Below are 27,998 nucleotides of genomic sequence, written 5' to 3'. Positions count from 1 at the left end.
TGGTTGATTCATAACTGGCCTAGGGCACCTAGGGATGGGCAATAAATGCTGGCCAGCTAGTGACACCCATGTCCCACAAATAAATAAAAAGCTTGGCTAGCATGTATATAGAAGTGCAGCGATCATGAGCTGAGGTTCCCAGCTGAGATACCTTACCCCCCCCCCCCCCCCACTAATGTGTATTGATATGAAGTATTTTTTATTATCACTGCAAGGTATGAAAGTCTGTGTGCATTGAATTTGCTTTGATAATAAGTATGCAGATTAATATGTTCTTGTGAATCTGTTAATATAAAAACCTGATTATGAAGCATCAGGAATACTCAAAAGTCATGCTATGGTGATCGCTACGGTATATAAATGAGGCCTGATTAATTTGACTCACACTGGGTACATAAGTTAATGACAATGTTTAATTAATAAAAAGGTTTCATTATTGAGGGTCTGATTTTTTGATTAATCAGCAGATCCCCAGAGTAGTTTGTAATTAAACAGTGCAGGTGATCTTCCTGAGCTGTTACTTACCCTAGATGTTACAGAGGGAAAGGCTTGGGTGTTCAGGGCAGCCTGGGAGCTATGGTTTTACTTAGAAAACTTGTTCTGTGCATAAGTGCTGAAGCCATGATTCACCAGCTGGGTCAAAATGTAGAAGCCCTTTGCGTCATCTCCAGAATGTCAGTCCCAGCAGTCTGGGATGCCATCTCTGTCAGTGTGGCTAGGCTGATATCTCTCAGTCACAAAGCTCCAAGTTTCAGTCCCAATCTGGGGTTTGAGCACAAATAATCAAGGCTGATGCTCTGGGGCAGATCGGACGGAGCGCTGCACTGCCAGAATGCTGCCTTTTGCATGAAATTTTAAACCAGGGCACTGTCAGCTTGCTCGGGTGGATGGAAAAGATCCCATGACAATATTTCAAAGAAAAGGCAAGTTACTTTATCAGTTTCACATGTGGGCTTACCTTAACACTGCAGTGAAGTTACTGTGAAAATCCCCTTGTCGCCACGCTCCAGCGCCTGTATGGGTACACTGAAGGAGAATTTAGTATGACCAGTGCACCGAGCCAGCACATCTTTGGACTGTGGGAGGAAACCGGAGCATCCGGAGGAAACCCACCCAGACACGGGGAAAATGTGCAAACTCCACACAGACAGTGACCCAAGCCGGGAATCGAACCCGGGTCCCTGGCACTGTGAGGCAGCAGCGCTAACCACTGTGCCACCGTGTATGGTGGTATGCTGGCCAATATTTATTCCTCAGTCAACATCACAAAAAACACAGATCATCGAGTCATTATTAAGTTGCTGTTTGTGGGAATTTGCTGAATGTAAATTGGCTGCTGTAGTCCCTAAATGGCAGCACTTCACAAGTACTTAATTGGCTATAAAGATTGAGACGTCCATTGGGCATAGAAAACATGATTGAAATGCAAATCTTTTCTTTCTCTGACAGTGCAGCTCTAAGTACTGTTGTGGTGGGGGATACGCACTGCCTCATCCCTGGAAGAAAAGTGTGTCTGGAACAATAGGCTTTTAGCAAAACGCCACAGTGCTGTGATATCAACCGGGGAGGTCAGACTTCTGCCCCTCAGTCAGAGGAAGTCCAGACAGATTAGTCAGAAGCTCTTGCAATCCAAACGGCGCCAGAATATTTATGCTTTCACGGGGGTGTGGGCTAAGCATTTGTTGCCCATCCCTAATTGCCTTTAAACTCACTGTCTTGCTCGGCAATTTCAGAAGGACAGTTCAGAGTCAAACAAGTTACTGTAGGTCGGGAGTCACATGAATGCCGGACAGGGCATAACGACAGATTTCCTTCCCTAAAGGACATTAACGGTAGCACAGTGGCACAGTGGTTAGCACTGCTATTTCACAGTGCCAGGGACCCAGGTTCGAATCCCGGCTTGGTCACTATCTATGCAGAGTCTATACATTGTCCACGTGGATTACCTCTGGGTGCTCCTCCCACAGTCCAAAAGATGTGCTGGTTAGGTGCATTGGCCGTACTAAATTCTCCCTCAGCTATACCCCAACAGGCACCAGAATGTGGCAACTAGGGGATTTTCACAGTAACTTCATTGCAGTGTTAATGTAAGCCTTACTTATGATACTAATAAACTTTGATTATAGTTTCATGGTTACAATTATTAGACTAGCTTTCAATTCCCCATTTAATTTATTGAGTTTAAATTTCACTAGTTGCCATGGTGGGATTTGAACCCATGTCCTCAGAGGGTTCGCCTGGGCCTCTGGATTCCAAGTCTAGTGACAGTGCCATTGCACCACCGTCCCAAACCTTTGAGTGCATCAGGATCCAGGTTATGGTTCTAAGCCGTGACTTTCATGTGTATGACTTTCAAAGTGACTTTCAGTGTGGGATTAGGGGAGATTTGGTGAGACGTGTAACTATTCATTTGATATGATTCTGCCATAGGCACTCCCATTCAAAACTCGTTAAAGGATCTTTGGTCCATTCTCTCGTTCCTGAAGCTGAAACCATTCACAGACAGACAGTGGTGGCACCGGACTATCCAACGCCCTGTGACCATGGGGGATCAGCATGGCCTCAAGTAGGTGTTTTTGAACTGAAATTGGGTGCGTGCGGATGGAGGAAGTTTCTGAGGGTGGGGTCGGAGTGAACAAAAAGAGGGGCTGGTGGGGGGTGTTGAAGAGGCAAAAAAAAGTTTGGAGGCTGAAAGATGGCTGAGAGCAAGTTTACATCGGGTTAGAGAAAATTGCAGAGAGTGGAGAGATACAAGAGTGTCCAGTGAGGGGAAACTTTTTTCACACAGAGGGTGGTGAGTGTCTGGAACAAGCTGCCAGAGGTAGTAGTAGAAGCGGGTACAATTTTGTCTTTTAAAAAGCATTTAGACAGTTAAATGGGTAAGATGGATATAGCAGGATATGGGCCAAATATAGGCAGTTGGGAGTAGCTTAGGTGTTTAAAACATGAACAAGTTGGACCAAAGGGCCTGTTCTCATGCTGTAAACCTCTACGACTCTGAGTTAGGGACCTTTAAAAACTAGGATAGCGCTATTGCAGTATAAATGGTGGATACAACTTTAATTGCAGATAGGCCTGATGGACAAGTGGATTAGTATTGAATAGGAAACATGTAGAAGGGTTTTGGACAAGAAGGAAGTTGGATAAAGAAGGGTTCTGGGAAGTAGATGAGACGAAAGATGTCACGGTGACACAGTGGTTAGCACTGCTGCCTCACAGCTCAGGGAACCCGGGTTCAATTCCAGACTCGGATCACTGTCTGTGTGGCGTTTGCACATTCTCCCCGTGTCTGCTTGGGTATCCTCTGGATGCTCTGGCATCCTTCTAAAGTCCAAAGATGTGCAGATTAGGTTGATTGGCCATGCTAAATTGAATTTAGTGTCAGGGGATTAGCAGGGTAATTATGACGGGGTTATGGGAGTAGAGTGGTCATTTCAGACTCGAATGGTCACCTCGTGCACTGTCGGGATTCTGTGATTCACTTGTTAAAACACGTGCTTTTGTTGAAATGTGTTGTTAACTCTATTTTTCTCTAAGTCCAACAATGCAACATATTACTTCTGAGTATCACTGGCTGATAATGTGCGATGAAGCTGTTTGAACTTCAGAATGTTTCTTCAGTGGTAAAGGATTTATCCAGCTCGTTTGTGGGCAGTCATTTTCTGTACCGCTATAGCCACTGCACTTGTATACACAACACACGCGATAGTGTTCAGTGTGGCGCTGAGGAGGTTACGTTACTCGCTAGAGCTCCCTAATACTTTCATTTGTGTTCTTTCTTCAGACGGCTGCAAGCGTTAATAAACAACATTACCTTGCGACGAACCAAAACCAGCAAGGTGAACGGTAAGCCTGTAATCGAGCTCCCGGAACGCACGGTCTTTGTTCAGCATATAACGCTTTCTGACGAAGAGAAGCAAATATACGAATCTGTGAAGAACGAGGGGCGAGCCATCATTGGCAGGTGGGTGAGACTCGGAAGGAATTTCCTGTTCAGCAAGTGTAAAGCTGCCTCATTGCCGCAGTTTATTCCATGCACATCCTTAATTTTTTTATGTAACGCTCATATTTGTGCGATGACATTCAGTAGTAACTATTTAGGAAGGTCATTACTTGTTACTGGTGGCACAGTGCTTAGCAACGCTGCCTCACAGCGTCTGGGACCAGGGTTCAATTCGAGCCTCGGGTCACTGTCTGTGAACCGGGTGCTCTGGTTTCCTCCCGCAGGCCAGATTAGCCATGCTAAATTGCTCCTTAGTATCACACAGTGTGTAGGTTAGATGGGTTAGCAGTGGTAAATATGTGGGGTAATGGGTATTGGGCCTGGATAAGATACTCTGCACTGCAGGGATTCTTCTGTTATTGAATACCTACCTCTAGTAGGTATCTTTTGATAACATTTTGTTCCCTTATTATTATGTGTGGAGTTGGCACATTCTCGCCGTGTCTGCATGGGTTTCCTCTGGGTGCTCCAGTGTCATAGAAATCATAGAAAGCCCAGCAGTGCAGAAAGAGGCCATTGGCCCATCGAGTCTGCACCGACCACAATCCCACCCAGGCCCTACCCCCATATCCCTTCATATTTACCTGGTAATCCCTCTAACCTACGCATCTTGAGACACTAAGGGGCAATTTTTAGCATGGCCAATCAACCTAACCCGCACATCTTTGGTCTGTGGGAGGAAACCCACACAGACACGAGGAGAATGTGCAGACTCCACACACACAGTGACCTGAGCTGGGAATCAAACCCAGGTCCTTGGAGCTGTGAAGCAGCGGTGCTAACTACTGTGCTCCCATGCTGCCCAAAACATGCAAACTCCGCATAGATCTGAGGCTGGAATTGAACCCAGGTCCCTGCGCTGTGAGACAGCAGTGCTAACCATTGTGCTACTGTGCTGCCTATAGTCCTTCCAAAGTCCGAAAGACGTGCTGGGTAGGTGCATTTGCCATGCTAAATTCTCCCTCAGTGTACCCGAACAGGGGCCAGAGTGTGGCGACTAGGGAATTTTCTTTGCAGTGTTACTTCATTGCACTAATAAATAAACTTCATAAATGAAAGGATGACACAGATGTGGAGAATAGTTTTCTTTCCCTGAGGGCTCTCGAACTCTCTTCCTGAAAAGAAAGTGGAAATGGGATCTTTGAATATTTTTAAAGCAGAGCTAGATAGATTCTTGATGAACAAAGTGGGGGGAGGGGGTCAAAGGTTAGCGGGGACAGGCAGGAATGTGGGGTTGAGGTTACAATCAGACCAGCCATGACTTTGTTGAATGGCGGAGCAAGCTCGAGGGGCCGAATGGCCTTCTGCTCCTAATTCTCCAAACTTCTTTCCCCCTCTGATTCTGTTCTGTTACTGTCACCTTTTTCTTACTTTCTCTCTCTCTCTCTCTTCCTCTTGTTATTGCTGTTAGGAAGGCCACGGTTTAGCAGCTGTGTATGTCCGCCTACCGGGAATGTTGCCTGACGATTAGTGAGGATGGAGCACTGGCTGAGCCTTTTGTTCGGGAGCTGGGATGGTATGCTGCTGGCGGGCACACCTGTTCGCAGCTTAACGCTAATCCTTGTTCCAACATTTTTCAGATATTTCAGCGAAGGATCCATTTTCACCCACTATGCTGACGTCCTCGCGATCCTGGTCTGGCTGAGGCAGCTGTGTTGCCATCCCCGCCTGTTTGCAAATTCTTCAGCGGTGATGGGTTCCTCAGGTAGGAGCGGCCTTCACGGATTTCCACACTGTTTTATAGCGAGAGTGCTTCAGCCACCTTTTACCAAATGGATGTCCAAAAGGATTGAAGGGCCAGAGGCAGCATGAAGACAAGATTGGCCAACTGTTCTTCAGACCCAAAGGAAGTATAGGGCGCACCTCCAAGTGTCTGTTTTAGGACGACAACTCTTTGATATACGTTAATGATCTGGATTTTGGACTTTAGGGCATCATTTTGAAGTTTTCAAATGAGATAGAACTCCATGAGTGCATGGTGGCACAGTGGTTAGCACTGCTGCCTCGCAGCGCCAGGGACCCGGGTTCGATTCCCAGCTGGGGTCACTGCCTGTGCAGAGTCTGCACGTTCTCCCTGTGTGGGTTTCCTCCCACAGTCCAGAGATGTGCAGGTCAGATTGATTGGCTATGCTGAAATGCCCTTTTAGTGTCAGAGGGATTAAGGAGGGTGAATACATTGGGGTTACAGGGATAGGAGCTGGATGGGAGTGCAGACTCGATGGGCCAAATGGTCTCCTTCTGCACTGTAGGGATGCTATGATTTAGTAGTGAAGAATGAGAAGAGTGGGGGACTTCAGAACGACGTAGACTGGTAAAATGGGCAGAGAGGTGGCAGATGAAGTTTAACACTGAGAAATGTAAAGCGATGTATTTTGGAAGGAAGAATGAGGAGAGGCAGTATAAATGGTCAAATTTTAAAAGAACGAGCTGGGACATTGAGACCTGGGGCTTTGGATACAGAAATCTTTTGAAGGTGGTTGAGAGACAGATCCGCCATGTTGATAAATGCAGGACTGCCTCAATGGGCTGAATGGTCTCCTCCTATTCCTAAGGTGATGTGTCAAACTGATGAGGCTTTAAAAACAAACACAGCTTTCTTGGCTTTGTAAATAGAGGTGTAGAATCCAAAAGCAACTCAGTTGTATTAAAGCTTTATAAACTAGTTAGGCCTGTGTTGAAGTACAGTAAAGTCCCATCTTTCGCAGCTTCGATTTTCACTTATCAGTGCTATGCGTTTTGCATGCTGCATCGCCCATCACATGAGTGATGTTCACTTATTTGCGTTTTCTTCATTTTGGGGGCGGCATGGGGGCACAGTGGTTAGCACTGCTGCCTCACAGCGCCTGTGACCCAGGTTCGATTCCCAGCTTGGGTCACTGTCTGTGTGGAGTTTGCACGTTCCTCCCATGTCTGCATGGGTTTCCTCCTGATGCTCCGGTTTCCTCCCACAGTCCAAAAGACGTGCCGGTTAGATGAATTGGCCGTGCTAAATTCTCTCTGTGTACCTGAACAGGCTCTGGAGTGTGGCAACTGAGGGATTTTCACAGTAACTTCATTGCAATGTTAATGTAAGCCTACTTGTGTTACTAATAAATAAACTTTAAAAAAACTTGAAAACTATAAACTTTTCACTGGGGAGACCACAGCCATAACAGAGCAGAGACTGGAATCGTTACAGCTGAAGCGCAGCCCAAAAAGAGGGGATTAGCCCAGAAATACAATCATAGAAGCCCTACAGCACAGTAGGAGGCCATTTGGCCCATCGAGCTGCAGCAACCACCATCCCTCCTAGATCCTATCCCTATAACCCCACAGATTTACCCTGTTAATCCCCCTGAAAATTGAGCATGGCCAATCAACCTAACCTGCACATCTTTGGAGTGTGGGTTGAAACTGGAGCACCCGGAGGAAATCCATGTGGTCACAGTCTGAATCTCTGCACGGATTCTTTGATGAGTATACTTTTGATCCCACTCTCGAGCTGTGCTCAGTTAATTCAACCAAGGATGTCAATTTTGTTGTTAATTAATTTTGCGGGAGATCTTTGAATGCCGCGGCAGATATACTCTGGCAAATTTAACACCGTTAAGAAGAGGGTAGTCAGGGCGTGGAATGCCCTGCCTGCAGCAGTTGTGGACTCGCCAACTTTAAGGGCGTTCAAATGGTCATTGGATAGGCATATGTATAACGTTGGAATAGTTTAGGTTAGAGGGTCATTGGATTGGTTCCACTGGTCAGTGCAACATCGAGGGCCGAAGGGCCTGTACTGCGCTGTAATGTTCTATGTTCTGTGAGATCTCTTGAATCATTGAGACATCGGGAAGGAAGTCTGATGCTGTGTTGTAATGGAGGATGCAGCAAATAATTGTTGGCGTCACTTACTCACAGAGTACACTTACCTTTGTGGGTTTATTCAGTGAGTAACTGCACTGTGCGGTAGAGGATGGTCTATGGATCTATATTACGAGAGCTGACCTCAACTCAGGCAATGATTATTTGGCACAAATGGCCTTAGAAATTAGCTTTCCTGCTCCGTGCCATTATCTAGTAACCCTGATCGATGTGCATGCAAGTAGTTAGAGTGAGAACGATTTGCTGTAGAGTAACTGCCCAAACTAATGCCGCCCTCCATGGCTGGAACCTATCTAATTAACTCTCATTCTTCAGTTGCAATTTGGCCGATTGCCAAGGTCCATGGCAACGTCCAAATTTTACCCTATTGGGTCCTATCCTGGGTGCCATGCTTTAGGAAGAACATCAAAGCCTTGGAGGGGGTTGGAGGAGGTCTACCAGAATGATAACTGGGATGAAGAACTTCAATTACAACTAGGTCTGTTCTCCTTGAAGAAAAGATGTTTAAGGGGAGATTTAATGGAGGCATTCAAGAATTGGTAACCGGGGTTCAAAGATTGAAAGAACCTGAGGTAAGATGAGGCGAAGTGGGTCAACCCAATGAGTTTATTTTGTCTGAAAGAATGGCGGAAGCAGGTTTTACTGGGACTTTCTAACGAGAATTTGCTGAAATGGAGGCATTTTCAGGGAAAAAAGCAGGAACGGTGCAACTATTGAGCAACTCTTTCTGGAGCTGGCAAAGGTATAATGGGCCAAAAGGCTTGTGTGTGTACCGTACTGTGAACATCAGGTACAAGGCTTCAGACAAAATTCATGGCGCGATTCTCCCAAAAGGAAGATGTTGAATTTGTGTAAAAACTGGAGTAAGTCCCACTGGTCTTTCCAACAGGACTTTCAAAATGAATCTTCCACATTCTGAGCACTGCAGAGTCCCTCAGTGTGAATGTCATTAAAAATTAGTGAGTGGGATGCATTCCTGCTGGAGAGGCCGGCAATGCGGGGCTGCTGCAAATGTGCCGATCTCTGCTGTGACAGATAGGCGCGTGCGCAGTGGTCCACTCAGCATTATGCTGCCGGCTTCCCGATGGCTGGCCAGCTTGCTCATTGGTCGGCCCTGTGACTCTGCAACTCCAGCCATAGGATCATCCCCCACCACGGGCAGCCCTGGTTCCCCCCCGCCATTCCCCGGCAAGTCGATCCCATTTCTCCCCACCCCCCTGCAGTGCCAAGGGGCGCCAGGCTTAATAGAACTTAATGACTAAAAGCTTCCAATCTTCCAAATGAATGATTTATCAAGCAGGGCTATTTTCTAAACTGATGGGACATTATAATGTCCAACAGTGCCAGGGCCAGCAGGCAGGTTAGTGATCCTTTTGTGCAGATGGTTAAAATTGGGAAGGTTAGTTAGTTCTGTTCATTACATGGATGTCAATACTGCCTCTCTCACTCTCTTTCCTCCACTTGTTTTCTCCCTCTCTCCAGTAGACAATTCCACCCCTGATGAACTGCGGGAGAAGTTGGTGAAAAAGATTAAACTGGTTTTGAGTTGTGGCTCTGATGAAGAATGCGCCATCTGCCTGGAATCGCTGACCTTTCCTGTGATTACACACTGTGCCCACGTTTACTGCAGACCGTGTATCTGTCAGGTTATTCAGAGTGAGCAGGTCAGTGGATGGCGGGAGTGCAGCTTAACACAAGCACTTGTTTAGCCCTTGAGTTTAAGGAGATTTCTGCCAAACCTTGGATTGAAATTGGGGTGTCAGGAATTTACTCGGGGGCTTCTGATTGTCCGCTAATTCTCAGTGAAACATCTGTTCACATGTGTATATGGGGCTTTCTGCAAGTCATTTGCCAAAGTTATGGCATAGGCTCTGTTTCCATACCGTTGATTGGTTATTTAAGGTTTATTTATGGGTGGTACAGTGGTTAGCACTGCTGCCTTATAGCACCAGGGACCCGGGTTCGATTCCCGGCTTGGGTCACTGTGCGGAGTCTGCACCTTCTCCCCGTGTCTGCATGGGTTTCCTCCTGGTGCTCCGGTTTCCTCCCACACAGTCCAAAGATCTGTGGGTTAGGCCATGTGAAATTGCCGCTTAGTATCCCAAGGTATGTAGGTTAGGATTAACCATGGTAAATACGTGGAGTTACGGGGATAAGGTGGAGGGGAGGGCCTGACAAGATGCTCTTTTGGAGAGTCAGTGTAGACTCGATGAGCCGGATGGCCTCTCCCGGCACTGTAGGAATTCTGTGGTTCTAACTACAGCAGGGTTGACCCAATAATTTTAGTCATGACATTGAAGAATGGCTTTTTGAGCATCAAAGCATGCTCTGATATCCTGTATATTCTGCTGTGCAGTACAAATGGTGAATTTTAGGGGACTTGTACATAAGAACGTACAAATTAGTAGCAGGAGTCACCATTTGGCTCCTTGAGCCTGCTCCGCCACTCAGTAAGATCTTGGCTGATCTGATCATAGCCCCAAGTCCACATTCCTGCCTACCCCCCAATAACTTTTAACTTTCTTGTTAGTCAAGAATCTGTCTACCTCTGTCTTAAGAATATCCAATGACTCTGTTTCCAGTGCTATCTGGGGAAGAGCGAGTTCCAAATACTTGTGATTTTCTGAGAGAGAGAATTTCTCCTCATCTCTGTCATCAATGGGAGTCCTCTTATTTTTAAACTTTCTTCCCTAACTCAAAGGGAAGGAGCCTTTTGGTGTCCACCCCGTCAAATCCCACAGGTTATTATATATTTCAATAAGATTGCCTGTCATTCTTTGAAATTCCAATGGGTATAAGTCCAAGCTGTCATAGAATAACCTACTCTTCACTTGTATCAGTCGATGAGCCTTCTTCTGAACTGCTATTTTAAAATTGATTTATGGGATGTGGGTGTCACTGGTTGGACCAGCATTTAATTGCCCATCTCTAACCAACCAACCCCAGTGCTGTGGATCTGGAGTCAATATAGGCCAGACTGAGTAAGGATGTCACATTTCCTTCCCTGGTCATCAGTAGACTTTTACTTCCAGATTTTTATTGAATTCAAATTTCACCATTTGCCATGACGGAGATTTAAAACCTGATCCCCAGATCTTGCCCAGGGTCCCTAGATTACTAATCCAGTGACAATACCACTATGCCACCACCTCCCCAACAGATTGATATCTGTTTTTAAATAAGGAGACCAAAATTATATCCAGTACACCAGGCGTGGTTTCACCAATGTCCTGAATAACTGCAGCAAAACATCTCAGATCGCTCATAAGAGTTCTGCAATCTCTCCCCATTTAAATAATAAGTTGCTTTTCTATCCTTCCACCCAAAGTGGACGCTTTCACATTTTCCCACAGTACGGCACAGTGTTTAGCACTTCTGTCTCACAGTGCAGGAACCCGGATTCAATTCCAGTCTTGGATGACCGAACGGAGTTTGCACGTTCCCCCCGTGTCTGCGTGGGTTTTCTGTGTGGTGCTCTTGTTTCCTCCCATAGCCTGAAAGATGTTCGGGTCAGGTGAATTGGCCATGCGAAATTGCCCCTTAGTGTCCCAAGATATGTAGGTTAAATGGATTAGTCATGGTAAATGTGTGGGGTTACAGGAATAGGGTGGAGAAGGGGACCTGGGTAAGTACTCTGTCAGACAGCCAGTGCAGACTCGAAGGGCAGAATGGCCGCTTCTGCACTGTAAGGATTCTGGGGTTTTTTTTATTCATTCATGGGACATAAGCGTTGCTGGCTGGCCAGCATTTATTGGCCATCGTTAGTTGCCCGAGGACAGTTGTTAGTCGATCACATTGCTGTGGCTCTGAAGTCACATGTAGGCTAGACCAGGTAAGGATGGCATATTTTCCTTCCCTAAAGATGGGTTTTGCCAACAATCGACAATGGTTTCATGGTCATTGGATTCTTAATTCCAGATTTTTTTTTAAATTAAATTCAAATTCCATCATCTGCCATGGTGGGATTCGAACCTGGGTCCCCAGAACATTAGCTGAGTTTCTATTTGTCCATCGCCTCCCCAAACTTTTACCGCCGGAATTTTATCATCCTGCCTGCGGTGGGAATCGGAGCAGGTGAAGTGTGGGCCATCGGATAGGTCAGTTGACTTTGGGTGAGATTTTATGGTTTTGGGACAAGCGAGGCCATAAAGTCCTGCTGAACATTTCTCAGTGGGCACAATGCCTTGTGAAACACTTTATCAGTCGTCAAGACAAGAGCGTCAGCCCCCTGAGCGAGTTGTGCGTGTCTGATCGTCGGAGCTGTCTCATTATGTCTGCCTCCTTTTCTTGTTCTACAGCCCACGGCCCGGTGTCCTCTGTGCAGGGCCGAGATCCGAGTGGAACAGCTGGTGGAGTGCCCCCCTGAAGAGACAGACGCCACGGCACCTGACAAATCTCAGCAGGTCTGGGTCTCCAGCTCAAAGGTCAGTCAGAGGGGCCTGTGCATTTTTTTAGAAACAGCCTTGTCCGTTGTGTGGGGGTGGGCAGAAGCAGCACTGCTATCAGGAAGGGGAGATATTGACAGATAGTATGGCTATCATCTGTGGAATGTCAGCCTGCATTCCTCGGAGAGCTGCAATATTTGTGGACTGTCTGCACGAGAGCTTATTTGTATTGTTATAAATTTGACAATAAAATAGGGATTAAATTGCTCACATTTAACTTCCAAATAACAAGACTGGAAGGGAGCTTTCTCTTTTGTGTCACTATTCTAAGCGGGGAGGGGATTGTATTTGAGTGAAGTTGATGTGACGTTCCAGGGCACTATTTGAATTTTATTTTAAAGTTTGAAAGCAGGGAATTCCTGGAACGTGATTGACCACCTGTCATTATAAGGCGGGATTTTCCAGCCCACACCACCGGTGAGATCTTCCCGTTGCACCGGGAGCGCCTCCTATGTAGCGGGGGTTTTTTAATTCATTCGTGGGACATGGGCGTCGCTGGCTGGCCAGCATTTATTGCCCATTCCCTGTTGCCTGAGGGCAGCTGACAGTCAACCAGATTGCTATGACTGACTGGAAACCCCACGGGCAGAGCGGGGTTGCACTGCCGGCAGGACTGGAGAATCCACCGATGTGAATGATGTGGGCAACGTGGTGGCACAGTGTTTAGCACTGCTGCCTCGCAGCGCCAGGAACCTGGGTTTGATTCCCGACTTGGGTCATGTCTGTATGGAGTTTGTACATTCGGCCTGTGTGTGTGTGCGTTTTCTCCGCATGCTCCGGTTTCTTCCTACAGTCCAAAAGACGTGCTGGTTGGGTGCATTGTCCATGTTAAATTGCCCCTCAGTGTACCTGAACAAGCGCCAGAGTGTGGCGACGAGGGGATTTTTGCAGTAACTTCATTGCAGTGTTAATGTAAGCCCACTAATAATAATCTTGGTGATGAAGAAGCAGGGCTCTGAAAGCTCATGATTCCAAATAAGCTTGTTGGACTTTAACCTGGTGTTGTGCGCCTTCTTTCTGTGTCCATTCCAGTCCAACGCCGGCATCTCCATAAAATAAATAAAAGCGTGGGATGCAGGGTTCAGCAGGCAAGGGCAGAGTTGGTTAATGTTACGGATGTGGCAATAGATGGTCTTGGTGATGACTTGGTTATGTGTCAGAAGATCATGCTAGCGTCAAATGCGATACCAAGATTCCAAACATTGGGGTTAAGCCTCGGACTATTAGAATAGAGAGTATGGAGTTTAATACCTTGGGAATACGGTATTTGGCTTATCCAAAACCAACAGGTCTAGTCTTCCTGGTGTTTATTTGGAGGAAATTTCTGCTCCTTCAGCACTGGATGTCAGACACGCAGTCTGAGGATTCAGCAACTGAGGAGGACTTGAGAAGAGTGATGGTGAGCTGGAACTGGGTTTCACCAGCGTACATGTGAAAACTGACGTTGTGATATTGGATCGTGTTGTTGAGGAGCAGCAGCGTAATCGCGTGGAAAATTGCAGCCAAGAGATGGGACAGTTAAAAGGAAGCATTACAATAATGGGCCATAATCTGCACTTTTCAGGAAGACATCTATTGGTGCTGACCTGTTGAACTTTGCTGTATGTATCCACAGGTAGATGCCCTGATGCATTCCTTGATTGAACTTCGGAAACAAGACCCCACCGTCAAGAGTTTAGTTGTTTCTCAGTTCACAGCCTTTCTTACTCTTATAGAAACTCCTCTCAGGTAGGTCCACGCCCAGCCGTGTTTACAGTTTACTTTCTGTCTTTCCCTTGGACCAGCAGCAGCCAGTATTGTTAAGAGTGTGAAGCTGAAAGATCGGGCTCCTGAAGAACAGACTACTTAGCTATTAATGAACAGTGGGTTGCAAGAGCTTCCAAAAGTGTGGTAAGAAATTGTGGAGAGGCAAACTAAAACCGATGGCGGGTTGGTTATGGGTGGGGAAGATCACTAGCCCACTGCAGCTCATTGTTAATACAGAAAACGCCCAAAGAGTAAACATCATGGTGCCCAGAATAAAAGGGAGGAGAGTTTATCCTATTTGGCCACAATACCTTCATGTTAATCACTTTTGTGAACAGCTTCCTGACCTCTGGGTTCACCAAACACACTGAAGAAGAATGGTAAGTTATCACTGTGCCTGTGCCTTCTAAGACATTATGTTTGCTGCCTTTGGTTCAACAGATTGTGGGTAGTATAGTTGAGCGCTCAGTCTGCCGTGGGTGGCACGGTGGCTAGCACTGTTGCCTCACAGTGCTAGGGAGCCAGGTCAATTCACAGCTTGGGGACTCTCTGCAAGACTCCCTCACTGTCTGTGCAGAGTCTGCACGTTCTCCCACTGTCTGTGTGGTGTTTCTCCGGGTGCTCTGGTTTCCTCCCACAGTCCTAAAGACGCGCTGGTTAGATACGCTGGCCGTGCTAAATTTTCCCTCAGTATACCTGAGGATTTTCACAGTAACTTCATTGCAGTGTTAATGTAAGCCTACTTGTGACACTAATAAATAAACTTTAAAAACTTTAACTTTAAATTTTCAAAAAACAAACATGAGGTTTTACTGCTGTTTTCAACAGTAAACCTCTAGATTACTCAGAGGGTGGTGGGTGAGTGGAATCGGCTGCCGTCGGTGGTGGTGGAGGCAAATTCATTATGGTCTTTTAAGAGACTTCTGGATGAGTACATGGGACTTAATAGGATTGAGGGTTATAGGTAAGCCTAGTGGGTAGAGGTAAGATCAGTGCAACTGGTGGGCCAAAGGGCCTGTTTGTGCTTTAGTTTTTCTATGATTCTCTATGATTCTATGATTAAATGTGTGTACACCTTCACAGCTGCTTTAGAATTAGAACATTGCTTCCTAAGGCACCGTTCCAAAAGCACATTACCGCCATGCCTGGCCAAACTAATCCTGAATGAGAGTGTTGGATGTTCTGACGTTTCTGTACCCAGAGCTAAGGGTTACATAGTGACACGGTAGTTAGCACTGCTGCCTCACAGCAATGAGCACCTAGGTTTGATTCCAGCCTCAGGTGATTATGTGGAGTTTGCACATTCTCCTCGTGTCTGCATGCGTTTCCTCTGGGTTCTCCGGTTTCCTCCCACTGTCCAGTGATGTGCAGGTTGGGTAGATAAATTGGCCGTGCTAATTGTCTCTTGGCGTCCAAAGGTGTATAGGTTAGAGGGATTACCCATGGCAGATGCACAGGGTTACGATTTGGGGTGGGCCTGGGTACAATGCTCTTTTGGAGTGACAGTGCAGACTCATTGGGTCAAATGGCCTCCTTTTGCACTATAGGGATTCCATGGTTCTAAGGTAACATTTGCAACCTGGCAAACTAGTATCAGACTTTTAAGAATCCTTGCAGTGGAATTAGTTCCACAACATAGAAACTAGAAGCACGAGTAGGCCCTGTGGGCCTGCCCAGCCATTCATTCTGATCACGGCTGATTATCAGATTCAATATCCTGATTCCCCCCATATCCCTTGATCCCTTTAGCCCCAAGAGCTATATCTAATTTCTTCTTGAAATCAGTCAACGTTTTGGCCCCAGTCTCAACATAATACAAGAATATCTGGATTATAACCACTCAGTAACTGAGGTGGACTTTACTGTGGGGAATCTGACCCGTTCATCCTATATGACAGTTTCAGCAAGAATCAGAACTGCAGAGGGGGAGAGTCATCTGTGGACAGTTTCTCCTTGGCTAGCGAATGTGATGTTAGTCCCCAAATCTTGCCCATATACAGTTCACGCCAAGTTTGTGATTATCACTTGGTTCGTGCTTCATTCTCAATGCCATGAGGAGAAGGTTTAATTGGGGAGCATTGCTTGTAACATATTAGAATCATAGAATCCTACAAATAAGGATGAGGCCATTCAGCCCATCGAGTCTGCACTGACCACGATCCCAACCAGGCCCTATCCCCATAACCCCATACATTTATCCTAATTAGTCCCCCTGAAACTAAGGGCCAATTTAACATGGCCAGTGCAGCTAACCCACACATCTCTGGACTGTGGGAGGAAACCGGAGCACCCATGCAAACACGGGGAGAATGTGTGAACTCCACACAGGCAGTGACCTGAGGCCGTGAATCGAACCCTGGTCCCTGGCACGGTGCCGCTATTGTTGGGCTATATGATAAAGCTAATAGCTGGGCCCATTGCAGTCAAACTCAGAAATGCTATCATCAAGGTGCCAGTGACAGTTGGGTATTGAGTAAGAACTCTCTTGTTGAGAGTTGGGTAAATTTTATATTGCTGTTACTAAGAGATGATCATATACAATCATAGAATCCCTACAGTGCAGAAGGGGGCCATTTGGCCCATCGAGTCTGCACTGACCACAATCCCACCTAGGTCCTAAGCCCACAACATTTACCCTAGCTAGCCCCCTGAAACTAAGGGTCAATTTAGCATGGCCAATCAACCAAACCCACACATTTTTTGGACTGTGGGAAGAAACCGGAGCACCCCAAGGAAACCCCCACAGACACGGGGAGAATGTGCAACTCCACACAGATAGTGACCTGAGATTGGAATCGAACCCAGCTCCCTGGCGCTGTGAGGCAGCAGCGCTAACCACTGTGCCACCCTGACATAGCACGAAGAGGACATAAATAGTTCTAATTTCTTTATTTTTTAAATCTAGTAGAATTGTTGAGTCATTTTATTTGCAAATGGAACTGTATTTAATTTGTTACTTGAGTCCTGTGTGACTTGAGCCCCGGCCTGAGGTAGTGCACACCTCAAAAACTGGGAATCCATAAATGAATTGGTGAATAAAGTCCTTTGTCTTCTTGATCCATGGCACAGTTGAAAAGAATTTGGTTTATGTGTGTGTTTTGTTCCCCTTCTGTAGACAAGAAGGCTTTGCGTTTACCCGCCTGGATGGCTCAATGCCCCAGAAGAGGCGGATCAATGCCATTGAGTCCTTCCAGAGCAGTGAGCCAGGCTCGCCCACCATCATGCTGCTCTCACTGAAAGCTGGTGGGGTTGGTTTGAATCTGACTGCAGCCTCTCGTGTGTTCCTCATGGACCCTGTGAGTAATGATGCAGCCACTTTTTGATATATTTAAAATCAAGAGTTTGTGTAGACGCCTTTGTGGTTTTGATGAGCTTGAACATAATGCGTATTTCGTTCTGCTTTTATAAGTAAATAAAATCAGTATTGTGTGATGTTCTGCATCCATCAGTCTCACCTTAAACCTGGAACTCAAATTTTTCAACCAGCTGGAGCCATATATAGTGCAATATATCACTAATGAAAAAATCTGATTGGCGGAAATAAGGGTTGACATCTTTTCTTAAGGTGGCTTTTGTTTTGTAACTCTCCCTACCTCTGAGCTTGGTTGGTGTGTAACTCCCCCTACCACTGTGCTTGGATGGTGGGTGGCGCCCTCTGCCTCTGAGCCAGAAGCTCTGTGTTCAAGATGCACTTCAAGACTTGATGGCCATGGGAGGTGCACTTGCAAAGCAACCAAACAGGTTGATGATCATCGTGTAAATCCTCCCAATATGCCTGGTGACGGGTGGCAAAGAACTAAAATGTTCCCTGAGCAACCAAACAGCAGAAGGCAACCGCAGAGCACTGCAGGATTTGCCAAGGATAATCACAGGCTGATGAATGGAAGTCCATGGTCGCCAGCTCCCTCTTAGTGCAGGGAACCTGAAGATAGAGGTGAAGCTCTGGATGAAGAAAACCCTTTGGCCCAATTACATCCGCTGCTTCCAGAATATCAACATTGCCATCTTTCCATCGCTGTATATAGCTGCCACCCCAAGTCAAAACTGATGGCTGTATTGTGGTTGAGATTTAGATTGCTGACTTGCGTTCTGAGATGGATATTTTCTTTTGGCCTGTCTGAACATTATCTCAAAGTCAGGTACTAGCTGTTCTTAATCCACTAAAATGACCAGAGGGAAAATGGAACCAATTGGTCCCTGATTTTGTAATAATGGCCCTGCCATGCAATGTTTCTGCACCTTGGTGCCAAAGGGGAAAATCAGTGCTTCTGACTGCAGGGAGAATTCCTTGTGGTCCTCAACAAGCTTAATGCCATCATATGGGTGGCACTGCTGCCTCATAGTACGAGGGACTCGGGTTCAATTCCAGCCTCAGGTCACTGTCTGAATGAAGTCTCCAAGTTCTCCCAGTGTCTGCGTGGGTTTCCTCCAGGTGCTCCAGTTTCCTCCCACAGTCCAAAGATGTGCGGGTTAGGTTGATTGGCCATGCTAAATTGTCCCTTAGCGTCAGGAGATTAGAAGGATAAATGCGTGGGGTTAAGGGCAGAGGGCCTGGGTAGGATTGTGGTCGGTGCAGGCTTGATGGGCCATATAGCCTCCTTCTGCATTGTAGGGATTCTATGATTCTAAGATGTTAGGTGGATTAACCATGGGAAATGTGGTAGAATACAAGGATAGGACTGGGGGTGAGCCTGGGTGGGATGCTCTTTGGAGAGTCGATACAGACTCGATGGACTGAATGGCCTCCTTCTGCACTGTTGAGGTTCTATGCTATCAGAAGACACAGAAGCATGTGGAAATGTGGACTTTTGTAATAGATGTAAAGCTTTTGTGTGTAATTAGTATTCTAGAGACTTCTCAAAAATGGTGTGATTACAGATCATAAGATTGCTGTGTCTAAAATGTGCAAAATAGTTACCTTTACCATAGTTCAATCCCAGACCAGAACTGAGTAACCTGACATGGGACAATGGAGCAACTTGGAAATAAAGATTTGTCCATATTAACCCAACAGCCTGGTCAAAAATTTCAATGGATTTGATTTTATTTCTAGTTTCTCTCGCATGCTGTTTCCATCCAAATAAGTCCTCTTGGCTGCCACAACACAGTGGCTGAGTGGTTAGCACTGCTGCTTCACAGCACCAAGGACTGGGGTTCGATTCCTGGCTTGGGTTACTGTCTGTGTGGAGTTTGCATGTTCTCTCCGTGTCTGCTTGGGTTTCCTCCGGGTGCTCCGGTTTCCTCCCACAGTCTGAAAGATGTGCTGGTTAGGCGGATTGTCCCGAACAGGCGTTTAGGGGAATTTCACAGTAACTTCATTGCAGCGTTAATATAATCCTTATTTGTGACAAATAAATAAATAATAAACTTTACCAGCTAGTCCCCTCCGCTGGCTGCTTGGGCAGTACATTCTGTACGCTCAGCAATACCCGTTGAGGTAATGGAGGCAAGAGACCGGGAAGACTGAGACTGGAGATACTCCAACGATTCACTTGCCTGTCAGTCTCAGCAACTTTCTTTTGGGCTTGCGATCAGACAGAGCGCTCCAGAACATGGGGTTAAAGAAAAGGTCTGCAAAGAAGATTCATTGAGGGGGGAAAAGAAAACACTGAGAACTTCAGGGAATGAAGAAAGAAGAAATTATTGTCAGCGAGGCAGCCAGTCACACCCGTGAAAGAAGAGGGGGAAGAAAGGACTATTCGGTCCAGTTGACCCTGTCTTGGGCAGAGTGCAAGTTACACACATGATCTCAGTCACGCAGTCTCCTCCAGAGTATTTTTGGAAGAAGATAAATCTGGCAAATTCCTTGCATAAGGTGATCAAGAAAACTCCGAGGTCGCAGTGACTTGTCACACATTCCTCTGGGTGAAGTTATTTCGACAAGTGGGCAAGAGCTTGTCTAGGCTCAATTGTAAATTCTTGCAGTGATCCTACATCCCATCCCAGCAACATATTCCAGAGGCCATTGCCTGTGAAAAGGAGTGTGTCTGCGCCAGTTCCAAAATCTACACTCATGACCCCAGCCCTCGATATCTCATCCACCCGGACTGAGCCCAATCTCTTCGTCCGTCCGCCCGGACTGAGCCCGACCTCTTCGTCCGTCCGCCCGGACTGAGCCCGACCTCTTCGTCCGTCCGCCCGGACTGAGCCCGACCTCTTCGTCCGTCCGCCCGGACTGAGCCCGATCTCTTCGTCCGTCCGCCCGGACTGAGCCCGATCTCTTCGTCCGTCCGCCCGGACTGAGCCCGATCTCTTCGTCCGTCCGCCCGGACTGAGCCCGATCTCTTCGTCCGTCCGCCCGGACTGAGCCCGACCTCTTCGTCCGTCCGCCCGGACTGAGCCCGATCTCTTCGTCCGTCCGCCCGGACTGAGCCCGACCTCTTCGTCCGTCCGCCCGGACTGAGCCCGACCTCTTCGTCCGTCCGCCCGGACTGAGCCCGACCTCTTCGTCCGTCCGCCCGGACTGAGCCCGACCTCTTCGTCCGTCCGCCCGGACTGAGCCCGACCTCTTCGTCCGTCCGCCCGGACTGAGCCCGACCTCTTCGTCCGTCCGCCCGGACTGAGCCCGACCTCTTCGTCCGTCCGCCCGGACTGAGCCCGACCTCTTCGTCCGTCCGCCCGGACTGAGCCCGACCTCTTCGTCCGTCCGCCCGGACTGAGCCCGACCTCTTCGTCCGTCCGCCCGGACTGAGCCCGACCTCTTCGTCCGTCCGCCCGGACTGAGCCCGACCTCTTCGTCCGTCCGCCCGGACTGAGCCCGACCTCTTCGTCCGTCCGCCCGGACTGAGCCCGACCTCTTCGTCCGTCCGCCCGGACTGAGCCCGACCTCTTCGTCCGTCCGCCCGGACTGAGCCCATTGACCTCGGGCGGGATTTTACGATTTTGGGCCAGATGAGGCTGTAATATTCCGCCCGTAATGTCTACGCTTCTTCCAAAGGAATTCCTAATGAGATACCTGTCTAATGGCCTTCATCTGAACCTTTTCTTCTCATTCTTGCATTGTACAGAGATCTGGCTGCACATTCTTTATGTCCTAACTTCCACACGTGTTGTTGCCATCGATAAAACGTGCATTTAAATTTTATTTATTGGTGTCACAAGTTGGCTTACATTAACACTGCAATGACGTTACTGTGAAAATCCTTGAGTCGGCACACTCCGGTGCATTGAGGAAGAAACTAGCGTGGCCTAAGCACCTAACCTGCACATTTTTCGGATCGTATGGGGGAAACCAGAGCACGTGGAGGAAACTCACACAGACACGGGAAGAATGTGCAAATCCCACCCAAACAGTGGCCCAAGCCGAGAATCGAACCCAGGTCCCTGGTGCTGTGAGGCGGCAGTGCCAACCACTGTGCCACCGTGGTGCCAAGATTCTCCAGATTTCATTCACCTAGATCATCATAAAAAGATGATGCTTAATGCTGTTCATCTTTATAGAACAGAGATTTGAGATATGCTAACCAATAATCAAAATCAACTAACTTTATTTTGAAAGGTCTGCATAACCAATGCAGGCCACATCTCTTTTACTCCTCCCCCAGTTAACAAAGTGATATTGGGGGTCGGTAATATAGGCGAGAGATTCTCTTCGGATAACCTGTGAATAAGATTTGCCGAGTAAAATAATCTGACTGAACACAACAACAACATTGTCACTAGTGCTTAGAGTAAATGGTGTGAGGGGAAAATATTTATGATATTTCCACCAGTCCAGTTTTGCACATTTGTACTCTGTAAATTGGATGGCAAAGGCCTCGCTTCTGAATCTCTTCATTACACTAATGTGCAAATAATTAAATCAAACTATTTTGTGGTAAAAGTTCTTGCATAACAATATGAATTTAATCCTGAAAAGTATGAGGTGTTACACTTTGGAAGGAGTAATTTGACAAGGAAATATTCAATGAATGGCACTTTGATTTGATTTGATTTATTGTTGTCACATGTATTAACATACAGTGAAAAGTATTGTTTCTTGCACACTGTACAGACAAAACATACCGTTCAAAGAGAAGGAGAGTGCAAAATGTAGTGTTACAATCATAGCTAGGGTGTAGAGAAAGATCAACTTAATCCAAGGTAGGTCCATTCAAAAGTCTGACAGCAGTAGGGAAGAAGCTGTTCTTGAGTCAGTTGTGACCGTAGGCTTTTGTATCTTATTCCCGATGGAAAAAGATGGAAAAGAGAATGTCCGAGGTCCGTGGGGTCCTTAATTATGCTGACTGCTTTGCCAAGGCAGCGGGAAGTGTAAACAGAGTCAGTGGATGGGAGGCTGGTTTGCGTGATGGATTGGGCTACGTTCATGACCTTTTGTAGTTCCTTGCAGTCTTGGGCAGAGCAGGAACCATACCAAGCTGTGATACAACCAGAAAGGATGCTTTCTATGATACATCTGTAAACGTTGATGAGCATGAAACTAGAAGTCCTGTGGAATAAAGGGACCTTGGCGTGTTTGCCCATTGATCTTTAAGGACAGCAGGGCATGTTGGTGGGATGCTGAAAAAAGCACATGGGATGTTTACCTTTATCAATTGAGGCACAGATTACAAAAGCAGGGAGGTCATGTTGGAGTGGTATAGAAATTTGGTTAGGCCATTGCTAGTGTGCAGTTCTGGTTGCCACGTTATAGAAAGAACATGATTGCACTAGAGTGGGTGCAGAGAAGATTCACCTGGATAGAACATTTATGTTATGAAGAGAGGTTGGATAGGCTTGGATTATTTTTGTTGGAGCAGAGAAAACTGAGGGGTGACCTAATCAAAGTGTACAAGATTATGAGAGACATGGACAGAGTGGATAAGGAGCAGCTGTTCCCTGTAGTTGAAGAGTCAGTCATGAGGGGACATAAGTTTAAAGTGAGGGGCAGGAGGTTTATGGGGTGATGTGAGGAAAAACTTTTTTACCCAGAGGGTGGTGACGGCCTGGAATGCGCTGCCTGGGAGGGTGGTGAAGGTAGGTTGCCTCACATCCTTTAAAAAGTGCCTGGGTGAGCCCTTGGCACATCATAACACTCAGGCCTATGGTCCAAGTACTGGCAGATGGGATGAAGTGGGAGTTCACGCGTTTCTTGTGTGTTGGCGTGGATTTGATGGGCCGAGGGATCTCTTCTGCGCTGTATGATTGTATGAATTGGCGCTGTTATCAGGGGTGGAGGGGACAGAGTCTGTGTTGCGTGGCTCTGGTTTGTCTCCAGTGGCTTGGGCCTGTGATGCAGACCTGTAGCTCGAGTATTTACTGATAAGTTCTGTAGCACGGGTTTATAATAATTCCTCTTTTGTGTTGCAGGCCTGGAACCCTGCTGCTGAGGACCAGTGTTTTGACAGATGTCACAGGCTGGGCCAGAACAGGGATGTTGTTATCACCAAGGTAAGTCATTAGCAGCCTTCAGAAAGCTGATAGGAAAAGATTCACCTATTTTATCCACATGGTGCCGAACTGCACTCGACCAAAACAGTCACTGAGACCTTCATTAGCTTCACACATGCTGCTATAGATCCTTAACTGATATCATCAATTTATGCGCCATCTGTAATGCGGCATTTGTAATATCCTGAAGCTGTGAAAGAAGTTATATATTAACTCAAACAAAAACACAAAATGGGAGCAGAACTCAGCAGCATCTCTGGAGAGAGAAAATAGAGCTAACTTTTCGAGTGCAAATGACTGCTTCAGACCTGGAATTTATAAAATTAATTCCAGCTCTTCTGTGCGTTCTGTCTGGCCTCTTTCAGTCTTTTTTCCCCAGCTATCTATTTTTGTGAGGAACAGCTGGTTGGATGGCTCAGCACCCCAAAGGAAAGAAGCTGCTCTTGAGTCAGTTCGTACGTGACCTCAGACTTTTGTATCTTTTTCCTGATGTTAGAAGGTGGAAGAGAGAATGTCCAGGGTGCATGGGGTCCTTGATTATACTGGCTGCTTTTCCAAGACAGTGGAAAGTGCAGATAGTGTCAGTGGAAGGGCAGCCGGTTTGTGTGATGGACTGGGCTATGTTCACAACCTTTTGTAGTTTCTTGTGGCCTTGGAGAGAGCAGGAGCCAAATCAAGGTTTCTGGTTGGGAAGCACACTGGGCGATATGGTGGCACAATGGTTAGCACTGCTGCCTGTCACCACCAGGGACCCAGGTTCGATTCCCGGCTTTTGTCACTGTCTGTGCGGAGTCTACATATTGTCCCCGTGTGTGGGTGGGTTTCCTCCGGGGGCTCCGGTTTCCACCCACAGTCCAAAAGACGTGCTGGTTAGGTGCATTGGCCAAGCTAAATTCTCCCTCAGTGTACCCGAACAGGCACTGGGGTGGTCCTGAATTGAAACATTTTTCTGGGGCTGAGTGGGCAAGAGAATGGAGAGTGCAGATTCTTCATTTGATTATCTTGTTTGACAATAAAATTAAAAAATATTCCTGAAGCTTGGGAGATTTAAATTCTGTTGAGACTAATGCTGCCCACTTTTGAGATTGACAGTAGCTCTGTCAGCGTCCAATAAACCTGTGTGTTTTTGTGCATCCGTTTGCAGTTCATTGTGAAGAACTCGGTGGAGGAAAACATGATCAAGATTCAGAATAAGAAACGAGAGCTTGCGGCTGGGGCCTTCGGAAGCAAAAGGCAGCGAGAGATAAAACAAAGCCGCATTGAAGAGATCAAGATCCTGATCGATGTGTAACGCTGCTTTTTGCTGTCGAATTGATTTGGTTTTGCTTTTACCCCCCTCCCCCTCTTCTTTTTTTTTTACCCTTCCCCAAATTCTGAGCTATTGAAATTTAAAACTTTTAGATTTATGCAAGTTCTCCATTGGGGTTGCAAAAGAAATGTAATTTGTAAGCGGAATACAGATTTGTAAGAGATGGTAATTTTAGTGCTAAATGTTGAATTCCGTGAATCGGAATCTCGGGAACGAGTCGCCTATGTATTATAGCATTGGGAATGCTGCAGTCAGAAGTCCCGTCCCTCGGATGAGATGTCGAAGTCTGCCTGTCTCCAGCAGTCAGGCGGACTTTAAAGATCCCTTGGAAATACTCAAAGAGAATTGGAGCATTCTGCCAGTATTCTGACTGATGTTTTCCCCCTCAACCAACATCAACAAAATCAGATTTGCTGGTTGTTCATCTCATTGTTATTTGTGGGGTGTTTCTTTGTGACTGCCGTGTTTGCCTCAATAGCATTTACTGTATTCCAGAATTCACTATGTGAAGGAGATTGAGATATTTTTCAGATGTGACCAGATCCTTTGTAAAGGCAAGTTTTTTTTTTAAATCACCCCTGTTCAGTTATATAACGTGATTCAGCTAAAGGACTTTTTAAATCTCAAACTTGATTATATTCATCCAGTTTCATTATTCTTCTTAAACGAGAAAGAAGTAAAAAGTCATTGTGTCTCTAGAAGTCATCGTGAAGAAGGTCAAGTCTTGTGTTCCTTCTGAGGACACCGTCCACAATGGTACCATCGCCGTGCTAAATGGTATAAATTAAGAACATATCCAACACATTGAAAGCAAGCATTGTATTCCACCACAATCTGTGTGACTACATGGTTCTGCATCGTCATTGTAAGAAGTCTCACAACACCAGATTAAAGTCTAACAGGTTTATTGGACTCACTTGATAGAGCAGAACTCCGAAAGCTCGTGATTCCAAATAAACCTGTTGGATTTTAACCTGGTTTTGTGAGACTTCTTACCATGCCCACCCCAGTCCAACACTGGCATCTCCACATCCTGGCTTCCATTGCCATTAAGTAATGTGACCAACCCTTTGGGCTCGCAAGGCTTAAGGTATTAAGAGTTAAGGTGCTGAGGTACTTGCAGCCATCCTTATTAAACGTGCCCATCAACTGCTCCTTCTTGGCTTTCTCCCGAAGGGCTCCACCATTACAGATGTCAGTCTTCAGCCAATTCCATTCCCTTCCCACCCTATCGAGATACAGTGCACTAGATGCAGCAAAGGCTCCAGGAACATGCCAATTGTCATGCTGAAGATCTGAGCTCCCAGATGCAGCAGTACAGAGACAGCAGTGACATTAACTTGAAAAGGTGGTACATTGCCAATATGGGCCCCATTCATAGGAAGCTGGACAACCCAGAAGTTCAAATAGACCAATCGTAGACAGGCCATAAACTAGCTATTCCGCAATGAGTGCCTCGCTTCCTGATTTCACCTCCTGCCGTCCCTATTAAAGTACCGTCAGCAGTATAATTGCATCCTCTCCATGTCCTGGGCTGGTGCTGCTGCAGTAACACTCCGACTCCAATCATCCAGCACAAAGCAATCCAATGATTGACACATATCAGTTTAAAAATACACTATTTTGATTTGATTTATTAATGTCACATATATTGGTGAAAAGTATTGTTTCCTGTGCCCTATACAGCCAATGCAGCAGAATACGTAGGGAAGAAGGAAAGCAGAAGCTGCAGAATGTAGTGTTACAATCGCTAGGGTTTAGAGAAAGATCAACTTAAGATAAGGCAGCTCCATGCAAAAGTCTGATGGCAGCAGGGAAGAAGCTATTCTTGAGTCGGTTGGTACGTGCTCAGACTTTTATATGTTTTCCCGATGGAAGAAGGTGGGAGAGGTGCTTAGGGATCTTTGATTTTGTTGGCTGCTTTTCCGAAGCAGTAGGGAAGTGTAGACAGAGTCCATGGATGTCTACAATGTTGACGACAGAGTCACTATAGATTTAAAGTGACTGCACGCTGCCAAGGACACACTCTCTAAAGGACATACCGAAGGAAATCACCACAGCCTGTGCTGTGGCATCTCTCAGATCTACACCCTTCACCCCTTGGAAGGACAAGAGCAGCAAATGCCATTCGTTTCCAAATTCTGCTCCAAGTGACACAAGCGTTCTTTTATTGCCGCTAAGTCTAAATCCTTCAACTCTGCTCAATACCATTCTGCAGATACTTCATCATATGGACCGCAGAGTTTCAGAAACCCAGCTTCTCCCCAGCTCTGAGGTAAGACTAAACTATAAACGTTGATCCTGTCAGCAATGCAGGTATCCCAAGAATGTAACAATTCACTTCTTAACATTTTCAATGAGTTTACTATGCAAATAGTACAAATAACAGAATGATGAAACAAGCAGGCACTGGATCAGTAACATTCCTGGCTAGAGCCTAGTTATTGGACTCAGTAATGGGAATGAAGACTGATGCTAAGTACATTACTGTGACATGAGTGTCTTCAACAATTTAACAATCACTAGGAGCCATATCAGAGGCTCTAAAGAAATGTATGAAGCTATAACATGCTGAAGGTTTGAACTGAGTGAAATGTTTACCGACACACTGAAATAACTCCTCAGAGGCTAGTGTTCCTTCATTTCTTTATTTACAATTTATCTCCACTCCTAAGAGTACTTCAGGTACAAAGTCAGAATCAGGAGTGTCAGTAGACCTAACACTCCCATATTTATGTACAGGTGAGACTCCCTGATTGGGCAGGCAATCATTACTTCAATCAGGGAGCTCATACTCCAAGAGGTTCACCTCATGGGCCTCATAGAGGCCATTAAACATACACACTGGTCAGTTATTGTTCAGGCTCCTTTCATCATGAAACAGTGCGCACACAGGCAAATCTGACTGACGTCTTACAGGAAAGTTTGGAAGATGCCTCCAAGGAAAAGCCTAATTGTGTTGAACCCAAATTGTTTTATGTTATAGTGTCACAAGTAGGTTTATATTAACATTGCAATAAAGTTACAGTGAAAATTCCCCAGTCGCCACACTCCATCGTCTGTTTGGGTAGACTGAGGGAGAATTTAGCATGGCCAATCCATCTAACCAGAATGTCTTTTAGACTGTGGGAGGAAACCGGAGTTCCTGGAGGAAACCCACGCAAGCACAGGGAGAACACTACACAGACATTGACCCAAGCTGGGAATTGAACATAAGTCCCCGGTGTTGTGAGGTAGCATTGCTTACCACTGTGCCACCGTAATCTGATCACGT

At 46.3% G+C, this 27,998-nt stretch overlaps 1 protein-coding gene across 2 annotated transcripts in view; it reads left to right on the top strand.

The window, feature by feature from the left end:
• Window positions 1-25,362, top strand: part of hltf (helicase-like transcription factor) — a 78,535-nt gene extending 53,173 nt beyond the window's left edge. The window contains exons 17-25 of one of the 2 annotated variants that reach the window (XM_080185977.1): window positions 2,431-2,566; window positions 3,785-3,964; window positions 5,584-5,708; window positions 9,341-9,519; window positions 12,154-12,279; window positions 13,916-14,028; window positions 17,162-17,342; window positions 23,335-23,415; window positions 24,560-25,362. In XM_080185977.1, the coding sequence (XP_080042103.1) occupies window positions 2,431-2,566; window positions 3,785-3,964; window positions 5,584-5,708; window positions 9,341-9,519; window positions 12,154-12,279; window positions 13,916-14,028; window positions 17,162-17,342; window positions 23,335-23,415; window positions 24,560-24,706 (1,268 nt within the window). In that variant the 3' untranslated portion in view covers window positions 24,707-25,362. Of the gene's footprint in view, window positions 1-2,430; window positions 2,567-3,784; window positions 3,965-5,583; window positions 5,709-9,337; window positions 9,520-12,153; window positions 12,280-13,915; window positions 14,029-17,161; window positions 17,343-23,334; window positions 23,416-24,559 lie in introns of both variants that reach the window. The other variant, XM_080185976.1, reaches the window with a different exon arrangement.
• Window positions 25,363-27,998: the final 2,636 nt, after the last annotated feature.

This window comes from Carcharhinus amblyrhynchos, chromosome 3 (assembly GCF_965287045.1).
Source record: "Carcharhinus amblyrhynchos chromosome 3, sCarAmb.v2.hapA, whole genome shotgun sequence".
In the NCBI taxonomy this organism is placed as follows: domain Eukaryota; kingdom Metazoa; phylum Chordata; class Chondrichthyes; order Carcharhiniformes; family Carcharhinidae; genus Carcharhinus; species Carcharhinus amblyrhynchos.
This window is presented reverse-complemented; position numbering and strand designations above follow the sequence as displayed.